Consider the following 22,461-nt stretch of genomic DNA (forward strand, 5'->3'; position numbering starts at 1 on the left):
TATTCTCCTTCACTATTCTTCCTACTACATAAACCTCACACTTTCCCACATTATAGTCCATCTGACACCTTTTTTTGACATTCACTTAACCTGCATTTTATTTGCAGACGCTTTGTGCTCTCCTCAGAACAAGCAGATGGGCACCACAACAGCTCAGTGACTATCACTGCTAGCTGTGCAGATACATGGATTTTGGCCTGTGTCTGTGGGAGTTTGCGCATTCTCCCTGTGGTTGCGTGGGTTTCCTCCGGGTGCTCCGGTTTCCTCCCACACCCCAAAGATGTGCTCTTAGGCTGATTGGTGTACCAAATTGACCCTACACTATTCTCCCCTGGATCTGGCTACATTAGGGGTACCATTCACATACACACGGGGCAGGGTAGGTGTAGGAAAATGCTTTGTTGAAATGACAGCGCGGGCTCGTTGGGCCAAAGGGCCTGTTTCCCATGCTGGGTTGTTCTTTGTTCTTTGGAACATAGTTCCCCATCTAGCTTTGCATCATTAGCAAACTTGGAAGCATTACACTTGGTCCCTTCATCTGAATGGTTGACATAGATGCCCATCCCCAGCATCTCCACTTCATAAAGGGAAGTGAAATTGAATGAGGCAGTGTCTGCAGGGGGAGAGGGCTAAACTCTTGAGAATTTGACAAGATAGTCACCGTAAGGGATTGGATAGCTAATATTACCATGCGGAATACCTGCACTGTTGGTTAAGGATTGGTACAAGGTAAATTATGGATGAAAATAGTAGGGTAAAAAATCCCTTTTGATAGACTGTAAACGCATTACACGTTTATTTATTTATCGTTCCTCATCAATAGAGAAACTATTTCAAAACACCTCATTAAAATACTCTCACCAGAATGCAAGTTTATTTACCATGACCTCAGGTTACTTAAACTTAAATCATTCATTGATTAAATGCTAGCAAGGACAGAAAAATAATATGAAATGTGTAAGATTTTCCCATACATTATAGCATTTGATACAACATCAACTTAACTGCATTACAAGCCTGTCAGACTTTTTAAAATGCTCTCACATGCTTGCTAGGTGAGCAAAATATATATTAGTTTGTATCTTCCAGTCCTCTGTCCCACACTGGGTTTTCCAGTGACAGAGGCAGATCACCATTGGCCGCAAGTCTGGCCCAACTGAAGCCAATAGCCGTTGCTCACTAGCCGTGCGGCTGGAGAAACTGCCACAGAGATCGCCTTTGGCAGTGGTTTGGGGCAGCATGGTGGCACAGTGGTTAGCACTGATGCATCACAGTGCCAGGGACCCGGGTTCGATTCCCAGCTTGGGTCACTATCTGTGTGGAGTTGGCATATTCTCCCCCTGTCTGCATGGGTTTCCTCCAGATGCCCTGGTTTCCTCCCACAGCTCAAAGGTATGCAGGTTAGGTGGATTACCCATGCTAAATTTGCCTTTAGTGTCAGGGGGACTAGCTAGGGTGAACGCATGGGGTTTTGGGGATGGGGCCTGGGTGGGATTGTGGTGGGTGCAGAATCGATGGGCCGAATGGCCTCCTTCTGCACTGTAGGATTCTATGCTCTTTGACTGGAGGACTCAGCGGGCTAGAAGGGCTGGAAAATCCTGGCCATATTCTCATCCAGATGCTTAGAAATTTGCAGCTCCATTTAATGGAGGAAATAGCAGATAATCATTTGTGAAATAGTTTCACCCGTAAATTTTTTATCTGCATTTTTAATCGCACAAAGCTTTATGAAGTCATGCTTCAGATATGCAAAGTCATGGTTAGACCACAACTGGATCACTGTGAGCACTTCCGAGCCTTATAAATTGGCCTTTGAAAAGAGTGCAGGGTAGATTTACCAGAATGATACCTGGAATCCCAGGGTTAAATTACAAGGAGGGATTGCCCAAACTATGGTTGCATTCCTCGGAATTTATAATGTTAAGGGACAGTTCGATCAACAATTTCAAGATATTAAGGGGAATAAACAGGATTGTATTGTAAGGGTGTTGGTTGCAGAATGTGTCTGTTAAGGAGGCCTTCATAATATTCTGTATATCAACAGCAAGTATTTATTAATTACTTGTAAGTGTTTGCATATCTACAGCAAAGGGTACAGGCTAGGAGATATCTTCATTTGTAGATCTACATCACTGGGCAACACCACACTGACCCTAACTCTGGGACAAGTGGCTTCTTATATCACTGTGTGGATGGCACTGTACTCAGCCCCTAATTAACTCTCTAAGTACCAAACCTTTATATAGTACAGGTAGGTAGAAACCATTTTTGCAGATTGGGAAGTCCAGAATTTGAGATATTTACTAAAATCTAGGAAGTGAAATTAAGAAACAATTTTACAGGCTGGGATTTTCCACTCTGTCCGAGTTGGATGGGTTCAGCTGCGAGAAATATCACAGGAAATCCAAAGTCGCGTTTCACGAAAAACACAATGCAATTGTCTCCTTTAGAGTGATGAGAGCCTTTTCCAAACTTTGAATGTCAGGAACATCATTATAATAAATTTACATATCATTATCAGGCTCACACTCCAGAATCACGCCCCCCCCATCCAAGTGAAAAGATTCATCCGCATCATATGATGGCAGAATGGGGTGAAGCACGACTGGTCTCCGAAGGCATGAACCTGGGGAACAGTACTCCCAGGAGAGCTCAGGTGAGTGCAGCACAGAGTGGGGAGAAGGTCATGCCTGGTTGCTGCTCAGATAGGGGCTGGCTAGTGTCTGGGCAGTGCCAACTTGATGCCAAGATATTGCACGGTAGTATCAGCTTGATGCCAGGGGTCATGTCTGGGCACTGCCTGGGTAGTGTCTAAGCAGTGCCAGAGTGGTGTCAGGATAATTCATCCTGAGGCTAGTGCCTGGGTGGGTCAGCTTACTTCCTGGTTAGTGCCCAGGTATTGCCAGTTTGGTGTTCAGGTGGTGCTTGTGTAATGCCAACATGATGCCAGAGTAGTGCAGTGTTGTGCCAATTTAATGCCAAGGTAATGTCGAAAGGGTACAAAGGGAGTTCCAGGGTGTGTCAAGTATGCATCTGGGTGAACTGGTTGCCTCGTTGTGTGCTGGGGCACCCTTTAAAAATGGCATCCCAGATCACCTAGTGTCTTAAGTTGCTGGTGGACTGGGCAAATCTGAGGCTGCCCTGCCAGCAACACATCATGGGATCTGTGACTTGAAGTTCTTTTTTTCAAATTTACACACTATATGGACACAGTAGCCATTGCCACCAGCAGCTTCAACATCACTTTTCCTGCCCAACATCAGCGTCTGCTAATGTTGGAGAAAATCCTGGTGACAGAGAGGTAGAAGTTTGGAATTCCCTTCTGTAAAAAGCAACTAGACCAGTTGTTAATCTTTGAATTGGAGGTTGCTATATTTTTGTTAACCAAAGATATGAAGGGATTATGAAGCAAAGGAGGGCACATGGAACTAGGTTGAAAATCAACCCTGCTGTCATTGAATGATGGAGCAGGCTCAAGAGGCTAAATGGCCTACTTCTATTTGTAAGTTCTACATGAGTGTACCAAATTATAAAATATATTCCCTTCTTATGCTCAAAACAGTGAGAATCTCAGTGAAAAATAAGCAGTACACTGATTTGCACCAGTCAGTACAAAATGTACATAAAGGTAAGAAAAATAAATCCAAAGGCTAGATGCTGCAAGTTGAAATAAAACCAGTAAATGTTTTGAATAGAGAAGCAGAATCAATGGGAATATGGCATAAAAAGGGAGGTGGACCCCAGTTCTATTTAAAAGTAAAACCCCAAATGTAATCAATTTTTGAAAGTTGTGATTTTAGCATTAAATCCACCTAATTACTGTATACAGAGTTTGCTAAAAATTGATTCCACTTGCCATGGCAATTATTTTATAGCAGCTATTTCACCACGGTCCAGAATTAATTAATCCAAGAAACATTGGTGACTAATAGTAATTGATTCAATGAAGAATAAAGGGAAGGTGAGAGACAACAGAATGTCAGCATCCTCTTGGCAGAAGACTATGATTTGAGGGGGATTGGAGGGAAGATCTGCTGAGTTTCTATTACATATACTCTGGCAGAAATTATGCTTCAGAGGACAGTGGACAGGTTTACCCCACATATATAGGAAATTTGGAGGTGTGTTAACTACTGAATATGGGCATATTTCCAGCTTCTTTGTCTCCTGATTTTTGGTGCTATGAAGATGCTATAGGAAAGTGAACTTTGATATTTTTGTGTCTGTCCTGATGAGTATAAAGTGAAAAGATTTGACAGTAAGTCTCTTTTCTCCACCAATTCTCAAGTCCTGTACTATCAAATGATTAAATGTGAAACTTATTTGTTTACTTTAAGCAGCAATTAAAATTGACAAAAGATTTAAGGGCTGTTACTTTACTTGATGGGCATCATAAAAATATTTGACCAATCTGTTGATATGATATATTTTTGTGTCGTTGTGTCTGTTAAAAATATCCAGCAATATTTCAAAGAATCATGGAATGGTTTCAGAAATAGGCATTCAGTGCCTGGTGCCCGTGTCTATTATTTTTGTTTGTTTTGTAAGTGGGGAAATTTTAGTATTTTTCTCCTTAGTGGCTATTTTGTTCTTTCATTTATATTGCTAATTGCATGGATCTACTCAAAATCACAAGAAATGTGAGAAACAAAATAGACATAGAGAAAGAAAGTACATGAAGGCTAGATAAATGAAGAGAACAGGAAGGAGACAGAAAAGAATAATATAAATCATCAGAGTGGGAGAATTAACAAGTGGGAGACATGCAAAGTGATAGCCTAAGTTGTGTTTTTATTTTGATTTTGGACAATACCATTGAGGAATTCAGGCAAGGTCTGAATTGTAAGAACATGTCACGTCCTTGAACTAATTTGTAGCTACAGTTTATTCCATGTCCTGTATTTTCAACTTTTGCATTTGGCAACTGTCCTGGCATTAGGAATTGCAGAAACATTTGGTTGAAACATATTTTTGAAGTGTTAATTTTATTTTTCACAATGTTATCTGATGCATTTTGTTTCACAGAAAACCATGGGGCATATATTATGACACTTTAATAATTATATATATGAACGTACCTTGTGAGAGAACCAGCAAATACGCTTGCATCTCTGCTTTGTAATGTTCTCCATTTTCACAATCTATCAGCCATATGCCAGGTTTTGATGAACGCATCTCAATGGTTCTAAAGGCACCTATGTATTTCAGTAGAAGTGTACAAGCATTTCGTCAGAAGAAATGGGATATCAGATAAGTTTAGAAATACATAATTCCTTGAGTTCTGTACAGTGGAAAAATTCTGTTCTCATTTTTATTATCAGTTTACTGTAATATGAATTGGTAAAGGCAAAATAGTAGAAATCTAAAAGGATTGTATTTGATTGCAACACAGAAACAATTCGATTCTCTTAGTTTTTTAATTGAGTTATTAGGTAATAGAATGAAGTAGCACATACACTTTTTCCCCTTACCTGGATATAAATTGTAAATGCCCAAGCGATGTTCACTCTCCCTTCTTTCAACGAACGTCTGGCCATGGAAACGTACAGAATACACATCCTCTGATTTTCCCATGTTAATCAAATACCATCGCACCAGTTCTTTTTCATACATCACTAGACCCCGTAAAGAGGCATTGACAAATCCATTTATAGCTGGAAAAACAAATTGGTTGCTTAACTAAGAAAACAATTACGTGGAAATATTACTGGGTATTTTGAAAGCAATGATCCATTCACAAAATTGTCTACTATTTAAGTGGGAAATAATTAATTTCACGGTATGTTATCTACATTAAAATGGCTGCTGATTATTGGTGCAGATTGTCAAGCTTCTAGGACTATCCTGCAATCACCAGGAAGGAAAGAATAATCTTTAATTAGATGCTGCTGCAAACAGAACATGGGAAAAAAATCATAGGGGCATTAAATAAATGGTGCTTTTTTTCATTCCTTTGAACACTTTAGTTTATTATTTTCTTTAAAATGCTGGAGATAGGTTAAAAGGTTGTTTGACTGAATGAAGTGGTAAGAGGTGAGAGCCCACATGATGAAACTTCCAGGAATATGTCTAACTTGAGTTGGAAATCTATTGTGGGCAGAAATTCCAGTGCCAGTATTACACCCACACAAATTAATAATCTGCATATAGGACTAAAGTAGCTGAGGAAATTCTCACCTTATGAAGACAATGATGGTTGCAGGGGTGTGTATTAACAAGTATTGCTGGGTGCTGTGGAGTCCACTTATTCACTTTGTTCGTTTACAGGAGGATAGTTTAACAGAAAAAAAAAGGGAATATCTGGAAGAAATGCATTTAATAAAAACCTACCTCGGGATTCAATTACAAAGTTTATTATTACTTCTGATTTTCTGGAAAATGTGGTGGTTGTACCACTTAGGTTATTGTAAGGGTTTTTAAAGTTCAAGGCATTCAAAAAGTTAAAGTTAATTTCTTTGTCATGAATAGGCTTACATTAACCCTGCAACAAAGTTACTGTGAAAATTCTGTAGTTGCCACACTCTGGCACCTGTTCGAGAACACTGAGGGAGAATTTAGCATGACCAATGCACCTAACCAGCACATCTTTTGGACTGTGGAAGGAAACTGGAGCAGCCAGAGGAAACCCACACAGACACGGGGAGAATATGCTAACTCCACACAGACAGTGACCCAAGCCAGGAATCGAACCTGGGTCTCTGGAGCTGTGAGGCACCAGTGCTAACCACTGTGCCACCATGCATTTTAATGCAGGGAAATGAGTAATTACCATGAAATGTATTGCGCTGTATAAGATCGGAATCGTTCTTGCTCATCTCACAGGACCCCTTACAAAGTTGGTCCTTGTTATCATCCTGGTACCAACTTTTAGTTTCATCAAAAGTATTGAAGAACAAAATGAACTCGCGAGCATCGTTTGGAATTTCATTGACATTGTTTAGTGTTCCATTCTGACAGATCAACAAAGGCCCGATCAAGCCCGAGTTAATATCCTTCACCTATAAGGAACAAAGCGATACTTCAAACATTTGCAAAGTGAAGATATTTCATTTTGTAGTTTGAAATGCTTAGATTCTCCTCTGTCATTTTAACTCTGGAACACTCACATAGTCCACGCTGGAATAATAGACCCAGGTCGTGCAGACTGAGTTGGTGGTTCTTGGTGCCGAGCGAGGTGGCACATTCCACACATATGTGTATGTGTTTTTTGGGAGAACAGCATCATCTGATTTAAACCAATCGGTGGAGAAATCTTCATATCCCACTCCTTCAGATGATTTTTCATACGACACTCCATGTGCATGAATGGAATATGGTCTTGAAGCAAGGTTTTTGAATATAACCTGATAAATAAGTATAGGCTTTAGAAAGTTGATGCTGTACTAAATAAGTTTTGTACATATTTTTACTTCATCCCCTTATCCAGTGCACCTGATCCTAGGGCATAGACAGCCCCACTTCGAAAACGCATGTGAATAGACATCAGATATCAATCCATGTTGAGTGACCTTTAAATTTCTTCCCTGTGGAACATAGGCCTCCATGATGATGCTAGGAGTGATGATCAATCCAAATGTCTATCACTGAGAATATATTGTGCAGGATTATAAGAATTAGTACATCTACATTGCAATGAGCATGTAAACAGTTAAGCACATTCATTCAACATACATCCTTTTAAATTTCAAAAACCTGTTACAATCAACTGAGGGATGGGGGAGAAGTCCTGCCAACCATCCTCATCTGGTTGCAACAATAGTTTGTCATATCTCTCAGGAACATTTCAAAGTGCTGTTTGATATACATGACTTAATTGAACTTGCACTAGCGATGGATCTGTAGGTGCATACAGCATGGAATGAGCTGAGTTGGTTGAGGAAGGATTTTTGGACCTGATACTGAATGAAACTCCCCACTCTTCTTTGAATGACGTGGAATGCTTCATGTGAGTTGAATGGGCAAATGGAACTTCAGGTTAACATCCAGAAGGGGCAGCAAGGTGACATGGTGGTTAGCAATGTGCCTCACAGTGCTGGGGACCCAAGTTCAATTCCAGCCTTGGGTCACTATCTATGTGGAGTGTGCAATTTCTCCCCATCTCTGAGTGGGTTTTCTCCGTGCGCTCTGGTTTCCTCCCAGTGTAAAAGATGTGTGGGTTAGGTTGATTGGCCATGCTGAATTGACCCTAGTGTCAGGGGGATGAGCAGGATAAATGGGTGGAGTTACAGGAATAGGGCCTGGGTGGGATTAAGGTCGGTGCAGACTCAATGCGCCAAATAGCCTCCTTCTGTACTGTAGGGATTCTATGAATCCCATCCAGTTTCTCAGTGATACATAGGCTGTCATGCTAGACTGCATGCTAAATCTTGCAGTGAGGCTTTGACACTGAAGGTAGAATTTTTCCATCCCGCCCGCCTTGGGAATCGTAACGAGTGGAGGCAGACCATGCAAAGGACCATTGGCCTCGGGTGGGAATTCCCGGCCTTGGGGTGAGCATGGCCAGAAAATCCTGTCCGTTGCTTGAGCAAATAACTGTTTAAAATTAACTTAGAAACAGAATTGTACTAATTTGCAGATGTTATATGCGATACTTGCAATGAGATGGTGTAAACTATGATTTGAATATTAAAGTATACCTTGATGACATCATTAACCTCGGCTCGGATGACAGGTCCAAGTATTCCCAAATGGTTGTATCGTTCGCCACTTTCATAGCGTTGTGTAAATAGTGCATTTGTATATCTTCGAAAAATGACTTTTTTATACAGAGTATTTCTTTGCTCTGTTGAACTTCTAGTATCCCTGATAACAAACCAGGAAAATATTATGTGTGAAAGAGATTCCCATTAAGTTTACTATGCCAGGATATACAATGAAATCACATATAAGCTGTACAGATAGTCATGAACAATTATCTGTAAATATCAATGATAAACATTGGACACAATTTTACAAGATTGATGTCCTGTGAGCGTGAAAATGGGAGAGTTCCTGATTCATTTTTTGGGCAAGTTTTCATGGCCAATCTTATGCACTTAGTCATTGCAAAATGGTGCAGACTGTTTCTAGCTGCTGCAGGCAATGGGCTGGGCTTAATTTGCCAACTGATCTGCAGAGGGAGCTACTGCGCATATGCAGACTTCTGATTCTGTACATGCTCAATAGCAGTAGCAGGAGTCTGACAGGCAGAAAGCTGTCAGGCCCCTGCTATAGCAGGCAGCCTCAACTTGCTCCTCCCACCCACTGCAGTCGTGGGGGCCAGCAGCCAATTGTGACCCCCAAAATGCATGGGCATCTAGCCCCCACTATCCCCCACCACCCAGACAGAGTGACCCATCCCTCCCTGATCTGCTCCCGTGGCAGAGTAGCAGCGGGCCTCCCTCCCCAACCCCTTCATGCCCTGCCCCCTTCATTTCCTGCCCCATCAGCCTCCGCCCCTTAGGCCATATCCCTATAGGCTCTGCTCCTGTAGGCCCCACTCCAGTGCCTACTGGGCATTGCCCTGGTGTCAGGCCGGCAGTGCCAAGGTACCAGGCTGGCACTGCCCAAGGGACAATGCACCTTGCCCTCAGCCTTCCTGAGGGGGCTGAAGAGCCTTCGGTTCTACTGGCGAGGCCAACATGACTGCTTCCTGTTCATGGGGAGCAGATGTTTTCCTAGCTGGAGATAAACTCTCCCGGTGAGGCCATAATGGCAAGTGAGCCTGGATGATTGAGCGCTGGGCTCACTGAACACTTGTAAATGAACCTTACAATATATTTAAATAAACATTCAGCCTCTCACCCATTTCCAGTGAGAAGCTGACCTCACCAGAAATCTGGATCCCATAAAATCACAAGAGCTGAGAAATCGGGTGGGATCCTGATTTCTTGGTTCTCCCACGATTTTACCACCTTGCTCCGTCTATTGATGGGCAGGGTGAGCCGATAAAATTCCACCCAATATCTTCTTTCACGATATAAAATGTGTTATGTGCATGAAATTTTACACAATATTTAAATGATCATTAATTATAAAACTTTGCTAAACGTTGATGCATTGCAAGATTTGGTACTTTAGGGTTATCTGGTTATGCATTTTTATGGAGTGGATCTTTGATTTCATTAAAATATTCCTGACTCTGGTGAAGATCTCAAGCCTTGCTCCAAACAGCTACAGTGACTGCAGACTTCAATAAGATCTCTTCATACAATGATATCCAGCAGGGTATTTGTGTCTGGAAAGTGCAACCACTCAACCAGTGGAAGTCTCTCAATGATAAGTTTTGGGTACAAGTACCAGTCCAAGCCACACTAGTGAGCAGAGACTGGAGCTCTGGCTTGGAATACTGGATTTACACCAATTGGATTCTTGTGCCTGATGGATGTAGACTGCTCCCTGGCCTTTCCAACATTGAATGGGTTGATGGAACTTCAATCTTGGTTGCAGCTCACATCAGAAAAGTCATTCCAAAGGTAAAAAGCATAAGGAATATGAGAACAAACAACTTAAGCCCACTGGTATGAGTGTCCAAATTTAAGGAATTTGGGCTTAGGGTTTGCTGCAGGGCATAGTATGGTGGACAGAAATCTTTAAATACGTGAACCATTTTTTAAATCAGTGCTACATATTTATATTCATAACTTTTGTAATTGATGTAAAAATGTCAATGTAGATTAGTACCACAGTCTCTGAGGTGATCATCATTGCATCAAGGCCTGTATACCAAAAGATTTTAATTTTCTGGAGCACCTTAAGTATGATTAGCCTGTGCTATAATGAGACAATGGTCACAATTCTCCCAAATTGTTATTAAGTGCTCACGCCAGTCAAAACTTGCTATTTCTCTGGAGAGTGGCAATATCAACCTCTTGCTTCCAGTCTGAGCCTACTTTATCCCCAGGACCCTTAAGTGATTCTTCCTCTGCAGCCTGGCAGCAGCAGAGAGGTAAATGGCCACTGGACCTATCTCCTAGAACGCCCTCTGGTCCCAGGTGCCATGCCAGGGTGTCAGTGCCAGGCGGAAGTGCACTGTTGGCAGGTTGTGGGGGATCTGAGGGGACAGGGGACTTGACTTGGGGTTGGGTTAGATAAGCCTCATGCCTATGTGGTGTGGTGGGGGAGAATATCTCACATTGCTGAAGGGTTGGTGGTGCTTCTTCGACCCTCAGGGTTCAACATATCAGGTCCTTGTTTGTGAGGACCTGTACAAAGGCCACCTGGTGCAGATCCCGCTGAACAGTGAGGGCCATTTGTCTTGGGCTGCTAACCTGTTAATTGTATTTAAATGTGTGTATTTGAATACGAAAGGCTTTCTGCCCATTCTGGCCGAGAACCTAATGGGCACTGGCAGAATGGCCTGGGAGGGTTACATAAGAACATAAGAACATAAGAAATAGGAGCAGGAGTAGGCCATCTAGCCCTTCGAGCCTGCCCCGCCATTCAATAAGATCATGGCTGATCTGTCGTGGCTCAGTTCCACTTTCCCGCCCTCTCCCCATAACCCTTAATCCCCTCTCTTATCAAGAACCCATCAACCCGCTTCTTAAAAATATTTAGCGAGGCAGCCTCCACCACTTCAACGGGCAGAGAATTCCAGAGATTCACCACCCTTTGAGTGAAGAAGTTCCTCCTCAACTCCGTTCTAAACCGCCTCCCCTTTATCTTGAGGCTGTGCCCCCTAGTCCTACTGTCTTTTTTGAGCGGGACAAGTCTCTCCACCTCTATCCTATCCATCCCATTCATCATCTTATACGTCTCAATGAGATCTCCCCTCATTCTTCTAAACTCTAACGAGTACAAGCCTAGTTTATTCAGCCTCTCCTCATAGCTCAATCCCCTCAACTCCGGTATCAGCCTAGTAAACCTCTTCTGCACTCCCTCCAGGGCCAAAATATCCTTGCGCAGGTGCGGCGCCCAAAACTGCACACAGTACTCCAGTTGCGGCCTCACCAATGCCCTATACAGCTGCAGCAAGAGTTCCCTACTTTTATATTCAATCCCCCTCGCTATGAATGCCAGCATCCCATTCGCCTTCCTGACCACCTGCTGCACCTGCAAGCTGGGTTTTTGCGACTCATGCACAAGGACCCCGAGGTCCCTCTGCACCGTCGCCTGCTGCAGTTTTTCGCCACGTAAGTAATAGTCCTTCCTACCATTCTTCCTACCAAAGTGGACCACCTCACACTTGCCAACATTAAATTCCATTTGCCATTTCCTGGCCCATTCGCCCAGCCTATCTAGATCCTTCTGCAGACTCTCCACACCCTCCGCACAATTTGCCTTTCCCCCAATCTTGGTGTCATCAGCAAATTTCGACACCCTGCACTCGGTTCCCTCCTCCAGATCATCTATATAAATGGTAAATAGCTGAGGCCCCAGCACCGACCCCTGGGGCACCCCACTAGTCACCAACCGCCAATCCGAATAGCACCCATTGACCCCCACTCTCTGCCTCCTATTTGACAACCAATCCTCTATCCACGCTAACACCCTACCCCCAACTCCATGTCCCCTGACCTTCTGCAATAACCTCTTGTGAGGTACCTTGTCAAACGCCTTTTGAAAATCCAGAAAGACCACATCCACCGGCTCTCCTCTATCCACTGCCCTAGACACATCCTCATAGAACTCCAGTAAATTTGTCAGACACGACTTCCCTTTAATGAAACCGTGTTGCGTCTGCCCTATCAAGCAATTCCCAGTGGGTTGCAGTGGGTTTGGTGACCAGCGCCACGTTCCTGCTGACTCCCGATTTTCTGAGCCATTACGAATTGTTGGGCTGGAGAATCCCCCCAGTGTAACATTTCTGCAGCCTTGATTTTCATTGAACCAGGATGTCGTGGCAACCTTTAAACCATTTAGGAGCTATCCGATTTTTGGGAGTGAATCTAAAGGGTGCAGGCTGGTTCTTGCCAAAAGCCCACATCCAGCGCTCCTTCCTGGCCACCTCCATTGTGGAGATAGGCATGTCCTATTCCTCTGCACTTTTCAATTCTCCATGCCCCCACTGGCTGGATAAATAGTGGGCGGGTTTGGGGGGGCAATTTGGTGGGAGGTCCACAAATCATTTTCATAGTGGTGTGAAATGGTGTGGTTTCCTGTAGGCCTCCACAATGGGAAACACCCCACATTCCCGCTAAAGGACATAGTCCCAGTCGGGAGAATTGTGCCCCTGGAGTCAAGCCAGGTTTTTAGAGTCATGGTTCAAGGCCCCTCAGAGGAGTTGTGAACCCCAGTCCGCATAAGGGGATCTTAAAAGAGCAAAGTTCAAAAGGTCCTCCATGTGCCTCAAGCCAATCTCTGCCCTTCCACCCAACCCTTATAACCCTAAAGTCAACCTCATCTGTGTATTCATAGGGAAAGTAGTGCCTGTGACAGTCTATATTTGTTGCCGTATCTTCAGCCAAGGACATTGGAAAAATAGTTTTCCTTTATGTTAATTTTTCTGTATAAAAGTCTAACCCAGAAATTTCTGATTTGAGGTCGGGGCTGTGGGGTTCGATACGGAACAATAGCTATTCACAAACATGCACAGGCAATGTTCCTTTAAGCTCAGCCACATGCTGACAGCAAAGTTACTGTGCTGTGCAACAAGCCAGCCATGCACTGCAAACCAAAGTTCCTGGGAACACTGGAGGGATCATGCTAAATTGCCTCTTAGTGTCAGGAGAATTAGCAGAGTAAATATGTGGGGTTACGGAGAAAGGGCCTGGGTGGAATTGTTGCCGGTGTAGGCTCAATGGGCCAAATGGCCTCATTCTGCCCTGTAGGGATTCTATGATTCTATTATATGAAGTTATAAAAGCATAGAAAATAAGAGCCAAAGTTTTGGCCTTTCGAGCCTGCTCCACCGTTCATTACGATCTTGGCTGCTCATCAAACTCAATAGCCTGATCCCGCCTTTGCCCCACATATCTTTCGATCCCCTTCGCACCAGGTTCTACATCTAATTCCTTCTCGAAAACATACATGTTTTGGCCTCAACAGCTTTCTGTGATAGCAAATTTCAGAGACTTATCATTCTCTGGGTGAAGAAATTTCTCCTCTGATTAATTTTATACTTAATAACAAACCCTGGTGAAACTTCAATTGTAGCATTGTGTCTCATTCTGGGCATTGTGCTGTAGGAAAGATGTGAATGCTTTACAAAGGATGCAGAAAAGATTAATGAGGGATTTCAGTTATTAGATAGATTGGAGAAGTTGGGACTGTTCTTCTTTTGAGAAGAAACTTGGTCAAGGTATTCAAAATCATGAGCAGCCTTGACAGAGTAGATAGGGTGAAAGTGTCCCTGGTGAGATAGGGGTTAAGACTCAGAGGACAGTGATTTAAGTGAATGGGGGAACTTTTTGATGCAGTGAATGGTTAGGATCTGGAAAGCACTGCTTGAAAATGTGATAGGGGCAGATTCAACTGTGGTTTGTAATAGGGAATTGGATAAGCATTTCAAAAGAAGACATTTCAGGGGCTGTGCAGGAAGTGTACAAGATTGGGATGAAGTGAGTTACTCTTGCAGAGAAATGGCAGGGACATAACGAACTGTGCTGAAATCATTCAATGATAAGTTGCTTTAAACAAAAATCCAATCGCATAAAACTCTATACTTACATGGCATTTCTGGAATAATCCCAAAAAACCTCTTCTGCAGCAATAAAGTAATACCTTATATTCCCATCATTGCTACGCAAGTAATACTCTGCGATCATTTCTGGATCCCGGGACATATCTGAATGAGTGCGTTTGTCATGAGTGTAAGGGTTCATAGAATCAAAATTTGTGTCCTTGTCATCATCTAGTTTTCTATCATTTTCATGACGATCTACATCCACATTTGCGATATATTCATCATAATCAAGAGTGACACCATTATTACGTCTTGGAATTCCTACTATAATACTGTCCGAGCTGTCATCTTGATAAATTACTGAATGTTCAGGCTTTGGTTGAAATCCTCTTGGTGACATATGTTGTTTACCTAAAGGAACATTTATTCTCCGTTTAACTCCAGGTTTGAACCCTCGAGGAGACATTTGTTCCCTCGTTAATTTCTTGCGCTTCAGCATCGTTTCAACCGCAGCTTGTCTTCCAACATCTCCTTTAGTTTTGAATTGTTTTGTAGAACGGTTGTGTGTTGTGAGCTTAATGTATCTTCTCAAATGTTTCAGCTTTGAAACATTAACACCCTTTTCCTCCACTTGATATGTCAAATAATGTCCTTTGGGTTTGAGAGGAGTTCCCTGAAAACGAACCCTATGGTCACCTGTTAAGCGCTTCTTCAAGTAAACAAATACCTTTTCAGAATCTTCGCCACTCTCCATTCTTGGTCCTTCCGAAGTATATATAAAGTTTTCCACAACCCCACCAGACAGTTGCTCATTATCAGTGGTCACTTTACTTGTGCTGTTATTATTTTCACTGGAGATGGTTCGATTTTGCTCATTACTGACTGAAAAGTTAGTTGCTAGTGAAGAGGTTGCTACACTCTCTCTTGACGAGTTAGCTAGATATTTTGTTTCGCTCCATGTGCCATTTGCCACTGTGATTGTTCCATTAGAAATATTGAGGCTTGTCATCTCATACAGGAGACAGTTTTCACCCAAACAATGTTGGATGGCATTTGCCGGTTGGGTGAAGTTCGAGCTGTAATGTGGTTCAGTTGTCTGATTCTCTGCATACAACTGTGATTCATCAATCAATCCTAACACCGCACTTGTTTCGATTTTGAATGCAGTTCCTTTTTCTTGGTGGATTTTCTGTCTGTCATCCATTTCACTGCCGGTATCTGTTGCACCAACTTTGCCATCTTCTCGCATAATGAAAGCTTCAGCTTTGTCAACTTGACTATTTGGTTCTGCACTTGTTTCTCGCGGGGCTAAATCAGATTCATCTTTGCCATCTGTGATATTGATGTGGCTGATGTTCTCTGCCATTATTTGAAAATTACTTTGCTTTAATCCTGATACAGGAATCTCAGCTAAATCCCACCCGATCTTCACAGTGAGATTAACTAAAGTATTCATGTCATTTGCATTAAATGAGAAGTTGGTATTTGTGGCAGCAGAGCTTGGCACAACATTGTGAAGAACACTACTGTCATCTCCAGAAATCTCCATGTTAATATCGCCCTCTGTCATATCTGGTGTATTTTGTTTTAAATGAGCATCAGTGGATGTGAAATTCAGCACATGTGAATCAGATAATGTTTCAGGTATTTCTGATATTTCACTGTTTATTTCTTTTAGTAGCTTTTCAGATACACTTTTGTTTAATTTCTCAGGTGGTGTCACTTCACCTTCATCCACATTATGCTCCAAGTCATCTGATATTTCTTTCTTCAGTAAACCAGTCACTTCGCTTGCATCAATGGATGTTTTATCCTGAGTTCCACTGACATTTGAATGTAACTGGCTGCCTTGCTCCGTGGATGTATTAGCATTGAGTGCTACTGAGTCATCAGAACTACCTTCAATAAATTGCAAAACATCTTCGGCCTCTCCTTCTTCTTGTGGTTTTTGGAATGATCGCAATCCAAGTTCTTTCAGAATTGCAAGTGTCTCATCGTCAATAACTTCCTCACTGGCTTCCTCGGGTACCTCAACCAACACTTTGTCTGACTTTGACTGAATCCTGTAGTACAATATTGGGTATGAAATAGCTTCCTCCCCACACCGATAAACTTTAATTCTTATCCTCATACCATAGGTCACCAGACGTGAACTTAAAGTTCCAAGAAGCCATTCACCTATGGAACAATGCGCAATATCAGAGGAGCAGCAGCAAATCAAAAGTACCTCACTGCAGTAGCTATAAAATAACGGCAGTAAAACTATGTATAGCACCACAACAACAGCATTAAAAAAAAACAAGGATGGTGGTTAGGAACAAAGGGCAAGCTGTGATACAATTGTCTGCAGAAGGATCTAGATAGGCTGGGCGAATGGGCCAAGAAATGGCAAATGGAATTTAATGTTGGCAAGTGTGAGGTGGTCCACTTTGGTAGGAAGAATGGTAGGAAGGACTATTACTTACGGGGCGAAAAACTGCAGCAGGTGACGGTGCAGAGGGACCTCGGGGTCCTTGTGCATGAGTCGCAAAAACCCAGCTTGCAGGTGCAACAGGTGGTCAGGAAGGCGAATGGGATGCTGGCCTTCATAGCGAGGGGGATTGAATATAAAAGTAGGGAGGTCTTGCTGCAGCTGTATAGGGCATTGGTGAGGCCGCAACTGGAGTACTGTATGCATTTTTGGGCGCCGCACCTGCGCAAAGATATTTTGGCCTTGGAGGGAGTGCAGAGGAGGTTTACTAGGCTGATACCGGAGTTGAGGGGGTTGAGCTATGAGGAGAGGCTGAATAAACTGGGCTTGTACTCGTTAGAGTTTAGAAGAATGAGAGGAGATCTCATTGAGACGTATAAGATGATGAATGGGATGGATAGGATAGAGGTGGAAAGACTCTTCCCGCTCAAAAAAGACAATAGGATTAGGGGGCACAGCCTCAAGATAAAAGGGGGGCGGTTTAGAACGGAGTTGAGGAGGAACTTCTTCACTCAAAGGGTGGTGAATCTCTGGAATTCTCTGCCCGTTGAAGTGGTGGAGGCTGCCTCGCTAAATATTTTTAAGACGCGGGTTGATGGGTTTTTGATAGGAGAGGGGATTAAGGGTTATGGGGAGAGGGCGGGAAAGTGGAACTGAGCAGCGACAGATCAGCCATGATCTTATTGAATGGCGGGGCAGGCTCGAAGGGCTAGATGGCCTACTCCTGCTCCTATTTCTTATGTTCTTATTTCTTATGTTCTAATTTGAACTGCATCAATGTTTCAACAGAGGGAATCATTAAAACAGCACTAAACATGGATGAATTATCCATCAGTGCTTTTTACTATTACACCTTTTTAAATTTTTTTTTAGGAGAAGCAATGCTCCGGTGGTATTATCACTGGACTATTAATCCAGGAACCCAACTAATATTCTGGGGACCTGGGTTCAAATCCCAATATGAATTCAATAAAAAAAATCTGGAATTAAGAATCTGCTGCTGATCATGAAACCATTGTTGATTGTTGGGAAAACTCATCTGATCCTTTAGGGAAGGAAAGTGTCGACCATACCTGGTCTGGTCTACATGTGACTCCACAGCCACAGCAATGTGGATGAATCTCAAATGCCCTCAGGCAATTAAAGTTTATTTATTAGTATCACAAGTAGGCTAACATTAACACTGCAATTAAGTTACTGCGAAAATCCCCAATCACCACGCTCCGGTACCTGTTCGAGAGATAATTTAGCATGGCCAATGCACCTAACCAGCACATTTTTCAGACTGTGGGAGGAAACCGGAACTCCCGGAAGAAACCCACATAGACATGGGGAGAATATGCAGAGTCCATACAGACAGTGACCCAAGCTGGGAATCAAACCAGGTCCCTGGCACTATGAGGCAGCAGTGCTAACCACAGTGCCAGCATGCCATGTTAGGCATGGGTAATAAGTGCTGGCCAGCCAGCAACGCCCATGTCCCATGAATGAATAAAAAATATTCACTGCCATTTTTAAAATAAATCATCAAACATCTGCTTCAAAACAACTGACTCCTGAAGTGTCCCCTGGTGGAAGTTAAAAGATTCTATTGTGTTAAAACGGAAGACAGTAAGGACTTTTTTTGCTGTAATACCCACCACTTATAGAGAGTGTGTCAATAAATTTGGTGGGGACTGGCTGGCCTTATGTCACTCTTCCAGTGGTTGAAATTCTCATCCATGCTTTCGTTAGCTCTGAACTTGAATTCTTCTGGACCCTTGCAGGCTGCAGTTAGTTATACTCTGTCCTCCGCTAAGACCTGCCTCCCTATCCCGAATATATTTGCTGATCTATGCTGGACACACGTATCTCAAAAAGTTTAAAACCCTCATCCACAACTTTAAACTCCTCCAATCCTTCTTCAACCTTACATCTACTCTTACATGTTTCGGTCCTCTGAATCTAGTCTTGTTCTCACCCCGGTTTTGATGCAATTATCTTAGATTTTCACTATGGAATGTTCTCTCTAAACTTCTGTGTCTCTACTGCTCCAACAGCACTCAAGATCCTTCTTAAACCACTTTATGACCATGCATGCAGTCACTTCTCCCAATGTCATTTACTTACCTCCCATTAGGGCAGTCCATTAATTTGCAATTTCCTGTGTTCTCTTAAGACAGGAACGCAAAAGCAGTATTTTATCTCATTCCAAAACATTTCAAAACACAAAATAAGTTTTCAGATACATAATTTTTGAAAGGATCCCTTTGTTGCCATTTTGAAACATAAAAAGTTAAACTGAGTGTGTTAAATACAATGTGAAATATAAATATACTTGTGGCCATAGGTTGGATGCAAGTTTCTCTCATTATAAATGACCTGGTGAAATACACTCTATAAAGAATCTATTAGAAATGAAGACACTCACCCAAATTGTCCATCTGCATGGTTAGAGTTTCACCCATTAAAGGGAACAGGTGGATCACGTCTTCATTTGTTTTTCTGTGTTTGAAGGTGTGCCCATGGAAGTAAGCTGGCAGCATGTGATCCTGGGCACCAACGCTCGAAATATGCCAGTATGTGACAATTCCTTCACATAACGGCAAAGACTCTTTGCTTTCATACACAAGACCATTTATGGCTGAAAACAAAATTAAACATTAATTTGTATTTAGTGCTTCTCAAACATTTTCCTGGTGTGACTCCCGTTTTAATGCCTCAGTCTTCAGAGGAGCCCCACAAAGAGGTGAGAAAAGGGGAAAGGGGAGATTTCAGCTAGTGCAAAAGGGGAAGGGGGAAAACAGGAATCAAACACCGAGGGAGCTGATGTAAAGGCAGCAAACACCAAAACTCCAAAAGCAACAAACATCTGAACTTGTTGCAGAAACCAGGCCATAGGGAGCAGTCCATTAGGCCACAATTTAAAGAGTCTTCATGGCTTTTAGACATCAGTCAGGGCTCCGTGGCAACCATTACTGCATTGGAGGATGCGACAACCCTCCCATCCCCCCCCCCGACTGGAAGTCACAACCTACAGTTTGGAAAATCCTGCACTAGAATGTAAATGCAAAAGTTAAAATGTAGCCAAAATTATTATTTAAGAAAGCACGATAGCGTAACATGCTCAGTCCTTATGGGACTCACTTGGGTCATGGCTTGCCACACTGTTTTTTTTCCCTGGATCTTAAAATTTGAATGATGGCAGTGGAGTCTTATTTCCCTGAATTCTCAACCCTCAGAATTCTGAGAGAAATAAGTTGGTCATTTAAGATCAAATAAGAAGCAAAACTGAATCAGTCCATGAAAAGATGGACTTTGGAGATTGGGATTGTGTCACATTGATGAAGCCTGGATAAAAATAGCTCATCTGGACAATGCTGTCTGTACTCCAACCTGGGAACTTTTGATGTTACTATGATACTAGCTGATAAGAACAAAAAAAAACCCTTTATAATCAAAGACTGACTTCTGGACACAAGTATGCCACTGTAAACTTCTGGTCATTTTTTCGATAAACTCCAAGACCCAAAATGAATGCTTTTGTTGCTTCTACTTTAAAAGTAGGAAAGCATAAATGATACAAAAATGTGGAGATAGAAGCAAATTACTGAGGATGCTGGAATCAGCGGCAAAAACAAAATGCTCTGACGAAGAGTCGTCTAGACTCAAAACATTGGCTCTATTCTCTCTCCACAGACACTGCGAGACCTGCTGAGATGTTTCAGCATTTTCTGTTTTTGTACAAAAGATAGAGACTTGGTTGTTCATCTTAGAACATGATAATGATCTTGTTAGGAATTTCTGATTTTAACAATCTCTAATTGCATAACTACAGTGAGTGCCCCAAGAGTTTGAAATCAAAGGGCACGAAAGTGATTTGGATTACCCGGAGGGTGCTCTGGAATCGCACAACTTTGGGAATCCAGAATAGAGAAAAGCAATGGGATCAGATAGATCCACTTAATCTCTCAACAACCAGAATCAGTTCAACTGCATGCCCCCTGAAGCTGGCTGAATGCAGTTCCTGTGTAAAATGAGAATACTGTACTGTGATGAAGAGAATTGAAAATGTTAGGCATTGCCTTTAAGAGTGACTAGTTTTGCCGTATATTTTAACATGCTACCAATTTTGTTGATAATTGCTCTGCTTTGGTTGCAGATGTTGAATCGAAGTTTACTAAAACCACACGACACTCCTTGGATCCAGAAACCAGTTACAAATCTAATCACTTATGCATCTTAAATAACCTCTTATCTTAAAGAGCAAGAAAAACCCGAAGACCTCTACTCACTGTACATGATGTTTGATTCATAAAATTCAGGATCTTTGGGGTCAACACTGGAAGGATTCAGGCATGACTGAATGTTGTCATCAATATACCAGCTTTGGTTCTCATCAAATGCTGCAAATATGATGTGTTGTTCTTCATCCACTCTTATCTAAATCAGATAGAATGAAATGCTAGAAGACTTTCAGAGATTCTAATATGACAATTTTAACTGAATTTCTCTTTTGGGTAAGCTCAATGCTGAAGGAAGGTCAGAGGGAGACTTCTAACTTTCAACCTGACCTCACTGTGATTTTGACTTGTTTTCCAAAGTGAGGGTTTTCACAAAAGTCAGGGACAAAAAAAAGTGTGTAATTTTCCTTCAGTAAGAGAAGGAGGTACCAATGCAGAAGGAAAGAGCTTGAAGAGACTTTTCCTTAGAAACTTTGGTCAAACTTTGCAAGAGCTGAATGACAAAAAGAAAGAGGGGCATTAAAAAAGGGAATGGATCTCATACTAATCCCTTACCCTCTAATTTTCCCTTCAGTCGTGTTGGTGCTGCTGTCTCAGGGTGTGCGTGCTCTCAGTAATCCCCTGGTGGCAGACATGGTGGTAGAGAGGAAATCTAGGTGGAAACCTTGCCCGTGCCAAGCCTCCCTCCCCCAACCATTGAATCCCTACAGCGCAGAAGGAGGCCATTTGGTCCATTGAGTCCAACAGAACATCTTACCCAGGGGTACTCCCCCACCCCATTCCCATAACCCCATGCATTTACCCTGCTAATCTCCCTAACATACACATCTTTGGCCACCAAGGGGCAATTTAGCATGACCAATCCAGGAAATTTGCATATCTTTGGACTGTGGGAGGACACCGGAGCACCTGGACGAAACACACGCACACACGGGGAGAACTTGCAGACTCCACATGGCCAGTCACCCAAAGCTGGAATTGAACCTGGGTCCCTGGCGCTGTGAGGCAGCAGTGTTAATCACTGTGCCACCATACCACTCGATGCTTCTTTTAACACCTTTCTATCACTATCAATAAATCTCTACATTTTTTTGCAGTGACATGGTCTGTGCTCATGAAATCTATTTCCCTTTGATTGAGAAAGGAGGGATGATGGTCACTAATGGTAAGGGGCTGAGATGTGACACAGCTTCCCTGCCCAAATTTCCTTCATCTTCTAAAAT

The 22,461-nt window shown here is 42.5% G+C and overlaps 1 protein-coding gene across 1 annotated transcript in view; it reads right to left on the reverse strand.

Moving 5' to 3' along the window:
- Nucleotides 1-22,461, reverse strand: part of f5 (coagulation factor V) — an 85,677-nt gene that overhangs the window by 26,829 nt on the left and 36,387 nt on the right. The window contains exons 11-18 of the mRNA XM_080203266.1: nucleotides 21,290-21,437; nucleotides 19,426-19,638; nucleotides 14,590-16,723; nucleotides 8,637-8,802; nucleotides 7,107-7,343; nucleotides 6,770-6,998; nucleotides 5,472-5,654; nucleotides 5,079-5,195 (exon numbers count right to left, since the gene is read on the reverse strand). Coding sequence (XP_080059392.1) covers nucleotides 5,079-5,195; nucleotides 5,472-5,654; nucleotides 6,770-6,998; nucleotides 7,107-7,343; nucleotides 8,637-8,802; nucleotides 14,590-16,723; nucleotides 19,426-19,638; nucleotides 21,290-21,437 — 3,427 coding nt within the window. The remainder of the gene's footprint in view (nucleotides 1-5,078; nucleotides 5,196-5,471; nucleotides 5,655-6,769; nucleotides 6,999-7,106; nucleotides 7,344-8,636; nucleotides 8,803-14,589; nucleotides 16,724-19,425; nucleotides 19,639-21,289; nucleotides 21,438-22,461) is intronic.

This window comes from Carcharhinus amblyrhynchos, chromosome 15 (assembly GCF_965287045.1).
Source record: "Carcharhinus amblyrhynchos chromosome 15, sCarAmb.v2.hapA, whole genome shotgun sequence".
Lineage (NCBI taxonomy): Eukaryota > Metazoa > Chordata > Chondrichthyes > Carcharhiniformes > Carcharhinidae > Carcharhinus > Carcharhinus amblyrhynchos.